Source organism: Eutrigla gurnardus (assembly GCF_963514095.1).
Source record: "Eutrigla gurnardus genome assembly, chromosome: 18".
Taxonomy (NCBI): domain Eukaryota; kingdom Metazoa; phylum Chordata; class Actinopteri; order Perciformes; family Triglidae; genus Eutrigla; species Eutrigla gurnardus.
Window position 1 is genome coordinate 3,822,530 of NC_139929.1, and position 12,177 is coordinate 3,834,706.

Sequence of the window (12,177 nt, forward strand, 5' to 3'; positions counted from 1 at the left end):
TGAAATTAATTCCTCATAGTGGTATTGCTTGTAGCCATGGCCGTCGCTTGTGAACATTGAGAAACCTGGTCTTTCAGTAGATATGGAGAAGTTCATTTTATTACAACAGGAGAGGTTTTTGCATCTCAACAGATTTCTTCTCAACAACTCATGTTGTTTACATCACCTTTGGATATCTAAATAGTAAGGACAAAGTAAGCTTCTAAATAAAAAAAGAATAATTCACACTCATGTGGATACAACAACAGATATGTGAAAATGAGATAAAACAGAATACAGAAACACAAAGCATCCTTCAAAAGAAATGTTGAAAATAGTCTTAACATTAACATAATTTCATGGTGGGTGAAATGAAGAGCAATTCACTATTCAAATACAATATCTGTTTTTGTCTCTTATTCCTAAGGATTACATATCGATCGACAACAAGAGCCTCCATGTACGCCTGGCTGAGACGTACATAAGACCGATGAAGACAAATTAGTTACATTGCAACTTGTACTTGAATATCATTCTTTGTTACAAACAGAAGCCTAATAGTTGTGTCGGTGTTAACAGTTTCACACAATCACAGGCAGGTTATACTGCATTATGCATGTCCTTCATTATGTTTGGCAGCTACAAGCACATGAGCATCTTAACATAATATTCAAAACAAGAATACACAAAAATACACATGGGAAACTACTTTTTTGACTTGATTTCTTTTAGATTTTTTAGAAATTAATTATACGTGCTGTCGTGCAACTCTTTTGTTTTTAACAAGTCATTTTGAATAAAGTAATCACATTTCTGTGTGCCGGTCTATCTGATTAATGAACAACGGTTGTGTTTGTGTTCACTTGAACATCACCTCCAAACTTTCAATGGCTTCTCCCTTACTGTGGTTTCTCCAATCGCTGGGAATGTCACCATTATTCTGGAATTTTAATCCATAGTGGTTTTCCAGGTCCTTCTCAAATCGACACACAAACCACTTCCAGTATGCCAGTTTCGATGCATCGGCGGTAATCCCCCAGCGAGCAAAATTAGGGCCAGCAGTTCGGTACTCTTTATAGGGAATGAGCACTTCTGAATCTCCAGTAGGGTAAAAACTCCCATCACTTGCAACACTTGTCGTACAGAACTCGATAGCCAGTTCCACTGAGTTTTTTACGTGCATACCATTGACTGCAACGGATCGATGAAAAGGCACACTGTGGTCCCCATCATGATCTGCCACTGTGTTGGTACAAACAGCTGCACAGAACGGACAAGTCACCCAGCAGCAGCTACACAGGTGCTCGATGAGTATTTCATCCGCCTTCATCCTGTATTCCTTTATTTTTTCCAGTGGGAGGCGGCTCACGTTCACGATGACAGTCCTGAGGCCTTTCTCTACCTCGTCTTTAAGAAAGTCAAAATGCTCGATGTCACCGAAGTCTGCACAACAAGTTGTGTCGAATGTTAGCTTGTCTTCTAGCAAACTGGAGAATTCCTCCACCCACATGCCTAGGTAGTCTCTTTTGACTACCTCCGTTTCCTTTTCCTCTTGGACTTTCTTCGTTGCGGTAAATAAAGCTTGACTCAGAAGCATATTGATGTCCGCAGCATTTTTATTGAGTACATCAAGCGCTTCAGCTCTGTGTTCTTTGAAGACGTATTGCTGTACCTCCTCTCTTATAAAAGTCTCTACTTGGCCCCTTGGGTGTCGGATGTAGTTGATGAAGCCATGAAAGTCCTCTTTCTCTGCGAGTGACCTCAACACGTGTTTCTCCAAGTTCAGTCTGTTCCCACTGAACGGTGGGTAATTGCACTGCATCGTATCCGCGAGATCCTTGGCGGTCTTGTTACAGGCGGCCTCCTCGATGGAACTCTGCAGTTTGTCACAGATCATTTCCCCGAGCACAACAGCAGACGAGTTCCCTTTGCAGAGGCTGATGAAAATGTTACAGAATAGCATTTTCTTGCTTTCCACATAAATGTGGGCATCATTGTTCGATTTGAACTTTTTGTGCGACTCTGAAAGCCATCCCCCTGCTCTGTGAAACACATACAGCAAGAGATCAACTGTAAACTCCTTCTTCAGAGCGTATTTCCCCTGTGATTCAAAATCAGAGACCTTTCGTTTGACCATCTGGGCCACTTCTTGCAAGTAAGCTGGACTGTAGCCTCTTGTGGCGACAGGTCTTTTCTTAATTGCCTTAAGGGACTCGATTTCGACAAAGTCAATGAGGGATCTGATCAGTTGCTGTTCTTCATAGTCAAAATAGCCCTTCATTTGGTATCCGATTTTTGTAGTAGTTTCTGAAACATAATTACGGACTTTATCTACAGTGCTAGAACTTTTTTTCTGTCCCCTTGTGTCCTTTCCTGTGTTGCTAGGATCTCGGTCCTTGGAGAGAGAGATATAGTGGGTGTAGTCACCGATGTCTGATATTCTCTTGTATCTGCCACTGCTTTTGGATTCATGTATCAGAGACCATTCAATACCGAGCTCCTGAAGGACAGTTGACTGATCTTCTTCATAGTTGATGTCCGCGATAGGTTTAGTGTTCCCAGTGAGCTCATACACCCAGCGACTCCAAACATGGTTGAACTGCTTTTTAAGTTCCTCTTCATCTTTCGCCTTGTCCTGTAACTGAAGAGCGAGCTCTTTGCTCTTTTGGATCAGCTTCTTCTCAAAGTCTGCCTTCATGTCATCAAGCTTTTTGCAAGCACTCTTCTGCTGAATGACTTCATCCAGTTTTCTTTTAACTCTCTTCACTTGTTCAGCCAGAAACTCCTTGATTTTGCTTTCAAATACGCCTCGCCACTGAACCAACATTTCCTTGTCCCTGTCGTCATCAAAATATGACGTCATTTTCTTTTGGATTCCTCCGTAGGTTGGGTTTATTTCGGTTTGAAGGTAACTCAGCTCGACCTTGTTAATTGAGCCATTTTCAATTTTGGTATGAAGCCCGTTCTCAATGTTCAACATCTCACTCCTCAGGGTCCAGGTCCAGTTCCCATACTGGACCTCAAGTTTTCTGTACACTGCAATTTCAAGTGTGTTTTTGAAACTGAAGACAAAGTGTTCATTCATCAGGGCATTCCACAGGTCCTCAATTTTGCTTTTGAACTGTGTGAGAGTAATCCCAGCAGACTGTGAGGCTTTAGAGAGGATGATGGTCTTCAGCTCTTGGACACTCTCACTATAACCTGGATTTGGAGGGGCCATAGGCGGACTGCCCTCCCATAGTTGGGCAAAGTATTTTACATCTTTCTGCACGTCAAATGCAATGACGTCACTGAAGCACTCTGCATCACATACTTCCTCCTTGGCTGCTAGTTGGGCCATCTTGTCCAGTTTTTCTTGCAGTCGTCTCTTTCCATCCATGTTTTTCTCTGCAGCCGAAATGTCTGTAACATTCTGGTGAACAAACACACAACTTGGAGCCAGTTTGATTTTCTTCATCCTCATGAAAGCCTGAACGACAATCTGCAGCACGTCTTGCATCTCAGCTGGGTTCTCCCCAAAGATGTTGATCAGTGTCATGTTTCCCAGACCAACAACAAATGTTGCCAGCTCATTGTCGTGGTGAAGAGTGACATTGCCTTCTAACTCGAGAGCACGCAGTCCTTCGGTGTCCACAACCAGAATGTAGTCAAAATTAAAGTCTTTCCTGATCTCCTCTGACACCTTGACCAGCTGCATGAAGGCACCCTTGGTGCACCTGCCAGCACTCACTGCAAACTGTAGTCCAAACATGGCATTCAGCATGGTTGATTTACCACTGCTTTGTACGCCCAACACTGACATGACAAAAAGCCTCTTGTCACCCAGTTTCTTTATGACTTCATCTAAAAGTTTGGAGATCCATGTTAAAGGCACGTGACCTGCATCGCCATCCATCAGCTCCATTGGGTGTCCCGATATCATCAGCTCTGCAGCCAGCTCGGGGTATCTGGACCAGTCGCTCTGCAGACTACTTGGTTGTTTCTCCAAAGATGCGTGGGCTTCATAGATCTGTCCCATTTCTCGAAAGATGTGCTCCAAGCCAAATGTTGCCGACTGCAGTTTTGTGGATATTTGATCAAGCTCAGTTTGCTTCCTTTTCAGAAGATCGGATTTGTCGTGCTTCTTCTTCATATCCAAGACCTCAGCCCACTTTTCATCGTATCTTTGGAGGATTGAAGACAGGTCGTCTGTAGAGAGGGCATCTATTAAGATCTGAGTCCATTTCAGAAAATATGCTTTGTCTGACCACGGCAAGGACGAGAGGCATTCAGTGAACAACTGCATCGGTTTACTACCGGCAGCAGTGTGTTGTTTTTGGCGTATTTGCATCAATTCCTGTTGCTTTTGACATTTCACCTTCTCAATGTTTCCTTTCAGGTTATACAGTTCTTTGTTTATTCTGCACCAATCATACCACAGTTGGCCCTGACAAGGGAGAAACTTATCTTTGATCTTCGAGACATCCATCCCATCAAGCAAGCTCACAACTCTCATTGCAGCAGCTTTTCCTTTTTGGCAGACTTTGTCGTCTTCGTCCACTTTGATTCCAGGAACTTTAGCCATGGTTTCAAGCTGGAAGGATGCATGTGGTCCAGACAAAACCTTTCCAATGATTTTTTTCAGTTCTTCAGAAACATCTGACTGACTTCTGTCCTTCAGACCCATCTTATATTTCCCCTCTTTCATCTGAGTGGCACCACAATCATTGTCAGCGATGAGAATAACAAGGGGCTTCGGAGACTTGTAAAGGGCCGAGATAACTGCAGTGCTACTGCCACCTTTTTCCAGAGTTGGCACGAGTACAACATTGATTGAGGACTTGTCGGTCAGAATGTCGCGCTGTTTTACAATCGACAGAGCGTCGCCATGAAGATTGCAGAAGGCTATGCAGTTGGTGAAGGCGTCGTTGGGTTTTCCGGCAGGGAAGTACCAGGCGATCTCTGCCACACCGTCCATCAGATGGCGAGACTTGGTGCTACCTGCACAGTTTCTGTGGAAGAAGGTGCTGTGGCGGTCGTTGATCAATGCATTCATCAGCTGAGATTTGGACAGGGGGAGTGAACCCAGGCGGAGAAATGACACCATGGGTGTCTCGGCTTTGCAGATGGGCATACTCTTCATGGTGACAACGCTGGACTTATCTTTGATCTGAGTAATTTTCCACGTTTTTCTTATTTGTCTGAATGTCCACAGAGGACAGTCGATGTCCATTGTGACCGGGTCAGGAACGAGCAGCGGTAAGGCGTACTGACACTGTGACAGTTTTGTGATTGTGTTCTGCTTTAAGAAGCTGTCGGAGCAGTGAAATACGGCCATTTGAACATCCATCGGATGCACGTGACTCTTGAGTTTCGCTTCATCCGAGTCTGCGTTGTTGCTAAAAAGAGCATCGAATTCATCATCAAACTCTTCAGCAGACTCTGATATGCTCACTTCGTCTTGTTTGACAGGAATATATCTGGCTCTGTAGTCTAACATCATCAACCTCTGAAGGAAAGTATTAGCGAGATCTTTCTCAGTGTCATGCTCCTGTTTCACAGGAGGACCGACTCTAAGAAAATCTGCTGGTGTCAACTTGTGTTGACGTTTGTCTTGAAGCTGAAGTCGGCAAAGTAGAGTTTCAATGTCTCTTTGATATTGTTTCTTCTTGTTGATCTCCTCCGACTCCTGCAAATAAATAAAGTAACATGTACAGTATGTTAAAAATGATAATGTCATTCAGTGGGGTATGAAGTAGAGTTGGGCCGTTTTCTAGTTTCACCGGTCCGGTTCGGTGTACAGGGCTAAACCGGTTGAATTGGCATTTGTCTTTATGATACGTTCTGGAAAATGAAAAACCCTTGCCACAACACTAAATCCAAATTGTATTGCAATAGTAATAAGCAGCAATAATGACATGTTATTAACATAATATTGTGTTTATTTATAAACGGACTAACGGAGCCGCCGTGAGTTTCTGAGGCGGCTGGTGTGCAAAGTGTGGTAGCCATACTCCCGGGCGAGCCAAGGCCGGCATGACAGACATCAAATTTCAGTCGAGGTCGGAGACGCACACGGCGTACTTTGTGTTTGTTTTCTTACTTAGGCGACGTGCGGCCGGATCATTTAACAAACTGAGAACGTTAATCCAAAGAAGAATAAAAGCTGGTAGTTGCTCGTACGAGGCTGCCGTTCCATGCATCAACCTGTATGATGCACAGCAAATTCGCTTGCGAGTCATGTAAATATGCGAGACCTGCAAAGGTTCACCTGTCATAGTTGTTTTGAAGCCTTGAGCTAATCAGATTTAAAGAGAGACTCCGTTGCAACGTAGCAAAGTTCTTTATAAACGGTACGATCGCGGCATATTTTTGACTCTCCGTGATTATGGCAGAATCTTCTGCATAAAAAGGCCAAATATTTAACTCAGGAGGGGCTGCTGTGGCAAGTGCGGCATCTAGTGGTTAAGGTCGGTAATGCGGTCTGGTCCGGTGTTTGGCTGAATATCATACCGGTTTCAAAATGTTTAAACCGGCCCAAGCCTAGCACAAAGTAAATAGACTTCCTTACCTGATACATATCCACGTCCATATCCACGTCCATATCCATATCTAAGGTATCTGTAGGACAACAATGAACCAGATCAACCAATATATTTTCTGATGTTTTTTGCAAACTTGTATATTGTTAAATTTTTTGGTAATTGTGCACTTCAAGTTTTCATTAAAATGTTACCTTTCTTCTTGGTTGTCGATGATACAGACTTGATTTCGGACTCTCCTCCTGTGTTGTGATCAGTTTTTTCAGAGTGTTCAGGTTCAATCACTGGATCCCACAAAGAAAACTTTTTTTTTTAATATAAATTGTACAGTAGTTCGCCTGGTTACAGCATTTGAGACCAAAGTATTATTCCCAGCCATAACTAAGCCAAGAAAACAGCACCAACATGCATCACAAAGTAAAGGAATTAAAAAATACAGGCAGGGTAAAACAATATTCCCAGTTCTAATCTTCAGATAATTATAGGCAGTTTTAGGAAACAGTTTTACAATGATGATTATAAAAGGATCTTACTTTCATCTTGATTTCAGATGCTCAGTCTTTTCTACTGCAACATAATGAGAGAAAAAAATGTGATGAGTTTTTAAAATAACACTCGATTAGCTTGCCATAAATTCATTATATTTCTGTTGAATTATATTTATTTCTGCAAATTATATTATCAGGGAAGCAGGGTTTTACTCAAAACCTATTTAGACATTTTCCTTTTTGCATGTCGGGTTATATGTAGTTGATGTGATTGTAGGTGTGCAAAGGTTTTAAGTTAAGGGTATTGTTCTGGAGAGTGTGCTGTTTGAATTTTTACCACGGTGGTTAAGGATAGGCTTCAGGTTTAGGTAATGGGTTACGTCAACAATGGTCCTCACGAGTACAGAAAGACAAACGTCTTTCACATTCATACAATTCAGAGCAGCAAAAGACTTATGGAATACCATAAGACAAGGTGACACATGGTCTGGAGCTCTATTTACATTAAACCAAGTGACATAGAGGAAAGCAATGAGCCTTAAAAGGTCACACTCAAACATCATCAACCGCATCCTGTAAACACTGAACACGAGTTACTTGCAGAGCTTCAGCTGCTGGATTTTATGTTGCCCCCCCCCCCCTCCACAAAGGCAAACTAGGCTTTCCTTTTACATCTGGGGTTATATTAATTTATATATGCTTTACTGGATCTCTGCTGGTTGTCATTATGTTATGTGATTTGATATTGGTTGTGCTGTGCCTTTAACCCTCGTGTTGTCCTGGGGTCACCCCAAATGAAATCTTTTGCTGTCAAAATAGGTTTTTTGTTCATCAAATGGTCTGAAAATAATGGTTTTTTTTTCGATACTATGCTCTTCATGATTAAAATAAATTAGAAATAATTTGATTGAAATATGGTTGTTTTATTGAATTGAATAACTTCTGTTGTCCTCTGGGGTCAAAAAGACCACCTCCAAAAAGAGGCACCTCCTCTTCACTCACTCTCCACTCCTGTCTTCCTCTCCTCTTCCTCCCTTCTTCTCCTCCTCATTCACTCTCCACTCCTGTCATCCTCTCCTCTTCCTCCTTCTCCTCCTCACTCACTCTCCACTCCTGTCGTCCTCTCCTCTTCCTCCCTTCTTCTCCTCCTCACTCACTCCCCACTCCTGTCTTCCTCTCCTCTAAACTCCTCCTCCTCACTCCCCACTCCTGTCTTCCTCTCCTCTTCCTCCCTACTTGTCCTCTAAACTCTGCTTCACTCGCTCTCCAATGCTGTCTTTCTCTCTTCTCCTCTCCCCTCCTCCTCATTTCTGTTCTCCTCACCTACTACCGCCCCTTCGTCATCCTCGCTTTCATCCTCATCACTCCTGCGTCCGTAAATCACCACCACCATCGTCCACTCTTATTCGCTTTTTGGCTTTCACAAATCGGTCCATTTCGCTCTGTCCACAATCGCTAACTAGCCGCTATGCATCAACCACCGCTAACATGAACGTCAAATTCAGCCTGCCGTCTGCGTGCAAACCAGCCAATCAAATTGCACGACACAGGAAAGAAAAAAAAAACAATCACCATAGGAACGTTAAAAACAATATTTCTTCAGATGATTGATTGTTAATGTCTCAGTGTCTTAATTTGTTCTATATTTGTTATAGTTTTTAATCCATAAATATTTTGAGGGGAGGGGGGGCAAAAGGGGGGGGCGCAGCCTTTGACAGGAGGGTCTTGAGACCCTGCTTGTGTTATTGCGTTTGAATGAAGTTGGCATTAAAGGTGTAACACAGAATTGGGTGAAGTTTCCACTTTATATTCTTTAAATAACAGTCAAACCAGACTGGGTCAATTTTGACCCCAGAGGACAACAGGTGTGATTATGTGCTGCCATTAAAAAAAATTCAAATTATTCAAAAACAGCATCCTCCCTAAACTTTGACATATAGCACTCTGTGATAAGTCAAATAGTAAAAATAATATTTACACACAATAATTAATTGTTTCATTTTATTTTAAGTTAAAAACAGGGCATACTTTTATGTAAACAAGGTATATTGGCCCTAAATTCCAAAACGAAGGGAAAAATTTGTGGTAATGGGTTGGACTGAAGTAATACTAAAGGTTTCACACAGAATTGATTGACAATTAATACTATATGCTTTAAATAACAGTCAAAACCAGGTGGACAAAAGGTGCATGGCAATCGGGAGGACAACACGAGGGTTAAGAGACTTGACAGTTGCAGGATGATGCATATCATTTGTATAAGGGGTTGTGTGCATAAGAGTCAGAGCAGTAAAAGACTCATCGAGAAGCATGACAATATCAAACTGTGAAGGTCAGCTGCGCATGCTCAGATTTAAAACGTGCACACAGAAAAAGAAAATCAGTTTCAACTCACCGTGTCTGCTTGTCGCTGTCTGCTCTGTGAAGCTGCGGGCTTCCAGAACGTCTCCTCGTCCTCCGACCTCTTTATACAGACCACAGCAGTCTGTTGAATACCGGGACTGCCCCTCACTAAGCCCCTCCCACATCAGCTCTGCAGCGATGTGGATAGGTCAAGCCGGCCAATCACAGCAAGCCGAGGACCTCAATGCGCGCGCATTGCTTGTAAATCAGTGACGAAACGAGGGAAAGTGAAAGTAAAGAGCTCGAGTTCCAGTAAACCACGTGACTTAGAGAAAACCAGGTCAACGCGTTCACTTGCAGAGCTTCAGCAGTTTGTTTCCCCACACAGAGGCATAAAGGAGCCTGAGACAGGAAGAGGTTTGGTTTTTAGAGCCTTTTCCTAAAAATATGAGATTTATTTTTGTTGAACTCTAGCACTTTACAAAAACACAATGTGGTTGGATAAGAATCAGAATACTTGATTAACCCCTCAGGAAGGTGTAGAGCTGCAGCTGCTCCATGAGAGTCAGGAACGAAAGAAAGAATCATGTGCTCATGAATAGATAAAGGGCCTGTAGATGTGAAGTCCTTTACACATAAGTAAAGTCAAATTAGTATAAAAGTATCAACCAAATTGACCAAAATGTGTAGTTTCACTTTTTTCGACATAATGAGCAGACATGAGACCCACAGGGCCGCTGTAAAGGAAGCTGTAATAATTAATAAATTGGCTGTTCATCACGTTTTATTCTCACCTACAAACAACTGGCTATGAAGCTAGAAGCACAAGTAGCACGACATGAATTTAACTTTAATGAGCTGTATGTATCCGATCCTGCCGATCATTTCAGAAGTGAACACATTGTTCAGAGGTCTATTGAGTGATTTATCATCCTCTCGCATTCAATTGTACCTCGCTGGCCTCTGGTCCACTGCCTCCTCTCTCACCCTGCTCTTTCTATCGTGGCAATAAAGATTAAAAAATATGTGGAAAGCAACATTTTGAGATAGAATTAGGAATACACTAGTAGTAGTGAAATTGTTGTAGAATTTAACCTCAAATAAAATGTCTCCTCACCTGCTGTGAAGACCCCCCCCTGTTCATTCCTGCTGCTGCTGGCCTCTGGTCCACTTCCTCCTCCCTGACCTGCTCTTTCTATTATATAACGATTTTAAAAATATGTGCTAAACAATAGTGAGTACAAGTTCTGTGCAGAAATTAAGGAGGAGTGGGTTTATGTCTAGGTAGTAGAGTAGCCATAGATTGTAGTCGAGTATTGTTACGTTAGAATAATATTGCTCAAGTAAAAGTAAAAAGTATTTTGCAGTAAAACAACTCTTAAAGAGTACAATTTATTCAAAAAGTTACTCAAGGAAATGTAAAGGAGTAAATGTAACTAGTAACTGTCTACCACCTCTGCACCTAGCAAGCATTCAACATAGCTAACAGCTAACAATTGTTAACTAGCTTAACAGCTAGCCTTGATATATTGACATGTATTAATTAGTCATCGTTTAGCTAAACATTATCTACATGCAACAGCAATACTCAACTTACATGGTTTGTTTGGAACAAACACAGTAAAGTTTTTTTGCCTCTTGGCTGCTGGTTTGCTGAAAATGGTGAACAAGAATCTGAGTGATTGAAATCACAACACGACAGCGGTGTTTGCCGCCTGGCTCCGCCTGCTCATGATGCGTTCAAAGGCGGCTCAGACAAACGCGTTTCCACTTGTTAAGGGCACAGATATGGGAAGTGGTCGTCCGCTATGCCCATGGATCCTGGTTATGCTATGCCACCAGGGTAAGTCGTTAAACATAGGCCAGTTGGTTTTATGCGTCCCACATAATAAAAAACCCAAGTAGTGTATAGAGTTATAAAGGTTGATTATTAATGTGGTTTATGTCCTGCTGCCTCCCCTGTACATTTTGTCACTGCCCTGTTGTTCAGTGCCCTGGAGGAGGAGAGTGCATACCTCTGAGATTACAGAATGAGTGGGGAGTGTCCCGATCTTGGAAGTACACCAACACCAACTGAAGGCCTGTTTATGTTCTGAAGTCCTGTTTATGTTATGCAGAGAAGGAGGAATGTGAAAGCTTTATTTAGAGCAGGGATATCTGAAAGCAACAGGAAATTATGTCATGTGTTGCTTTTCCTCTTTGATCTTCACATTAACAGATTTCTGAACCTCAATACATGTTGCAGTTTTTAATTACATGGACAATGAACGCCTAAAAGACACCTGGAGATTGTTTAAAGCGTGTGTGAGATTGACTAAACCCTGTCTGGATGAGGTTGGTGCCCTGCTTAGATGTGCATCCTGTGGAATCAACACACTTATGATCTTTGAATTGTGTTATATAGAATTGGGGAAAGATTCAAGGTGGAACAAAAGGATAGACGCTCCACCCACATGAGCCACCTGGCAGATGTATCCAGGGCTGGGTTGCTTCGTAGGCTATTAAAGCTGAAACACCGGAGACGCCTACAAGCAGACAGTTGACTCCTCCGTTCACTTCAACGCACACGATGGAAACGATCTGTTTGGGAGGATGGAGCAACATGTCGGACGCCACTGAGGAGACTCAGAAGATCTGTGATGAGGTGAGCTTCATTCTTCGTTTCTTCCGGTCAGCATCTTCGGTCCGTGCGGTGCATGCATCACATTTTACTTCATTCATATGCAGCTGAAGCGCCAGGTGGAGGAACAGGCCAACAATAAGTATGCAGACTTCAAAGCAGTTAAATACAAGAAACAGACAGTGAATGGATACAAGTTCCTCATCAAGGTAACGGATATTTGTAA

The 12,177-nt window shown here is 42.4% G+C and overlaps 1 protein-coding gene across 6 annotated transcripts; it reads right to left on the bottom strand.

Moving 5' to 3' along the window:
• Positions 1–77: 77 nt before the first annotated feature.
• Positions 78–9,498, bottom strand: LOC311029254 (interferon-induced very large GTPase 1-like). 6 transcript variants are annotated; one of them, XM_084034312.1, is made up of 5 exons: positions 9,384–9,498; positions 7,034–7,067; positions 6,695–6,784; positions 6,545–6,579; positions 78–5,644 (listed from the first exon to the last, which is right to left on the bottom strand). In XM_084034312.1, coding segments are annotated over exons 2-5 (4,932 nt in total). In that variant the 5' UTR covers positions 7,035–7,067; positions 9,384–9,498; the 3' UTR covers positions 78–838. The 6 variants fall into 6 exon arrangements, with proteins under 6 accessions (XP_083890438.1, XP_083890437.1, XP_083890436.1 ...); XM_084034311.1 differs by having other exon boundaries at positions 78–5,647; XM_084034310.1 differs by having other exon boundaries at positions 6,530–6,579.
• Positions 9,499–12,177: the final 2,679 nt, after the last annotated feature.

Coding starts and splice junctions, on each gene's coding strand:
- LOC311029254 (XM_084034308.1), bottom strand. Junction 6,580..6,694: donor ATCGACAACCAAGAAGAAAG/GTAACATTTTAA, acceptor GTTGTCCTACAG/ATACCTTAGATATGGATATG. Junction 5,648..6,529: donor TGGACGTGGATATGTATCAG/GTAAGGAAGTCT, acceptor ATTTATTTGCAG/GAGTCGGAGGAGATCAACAA.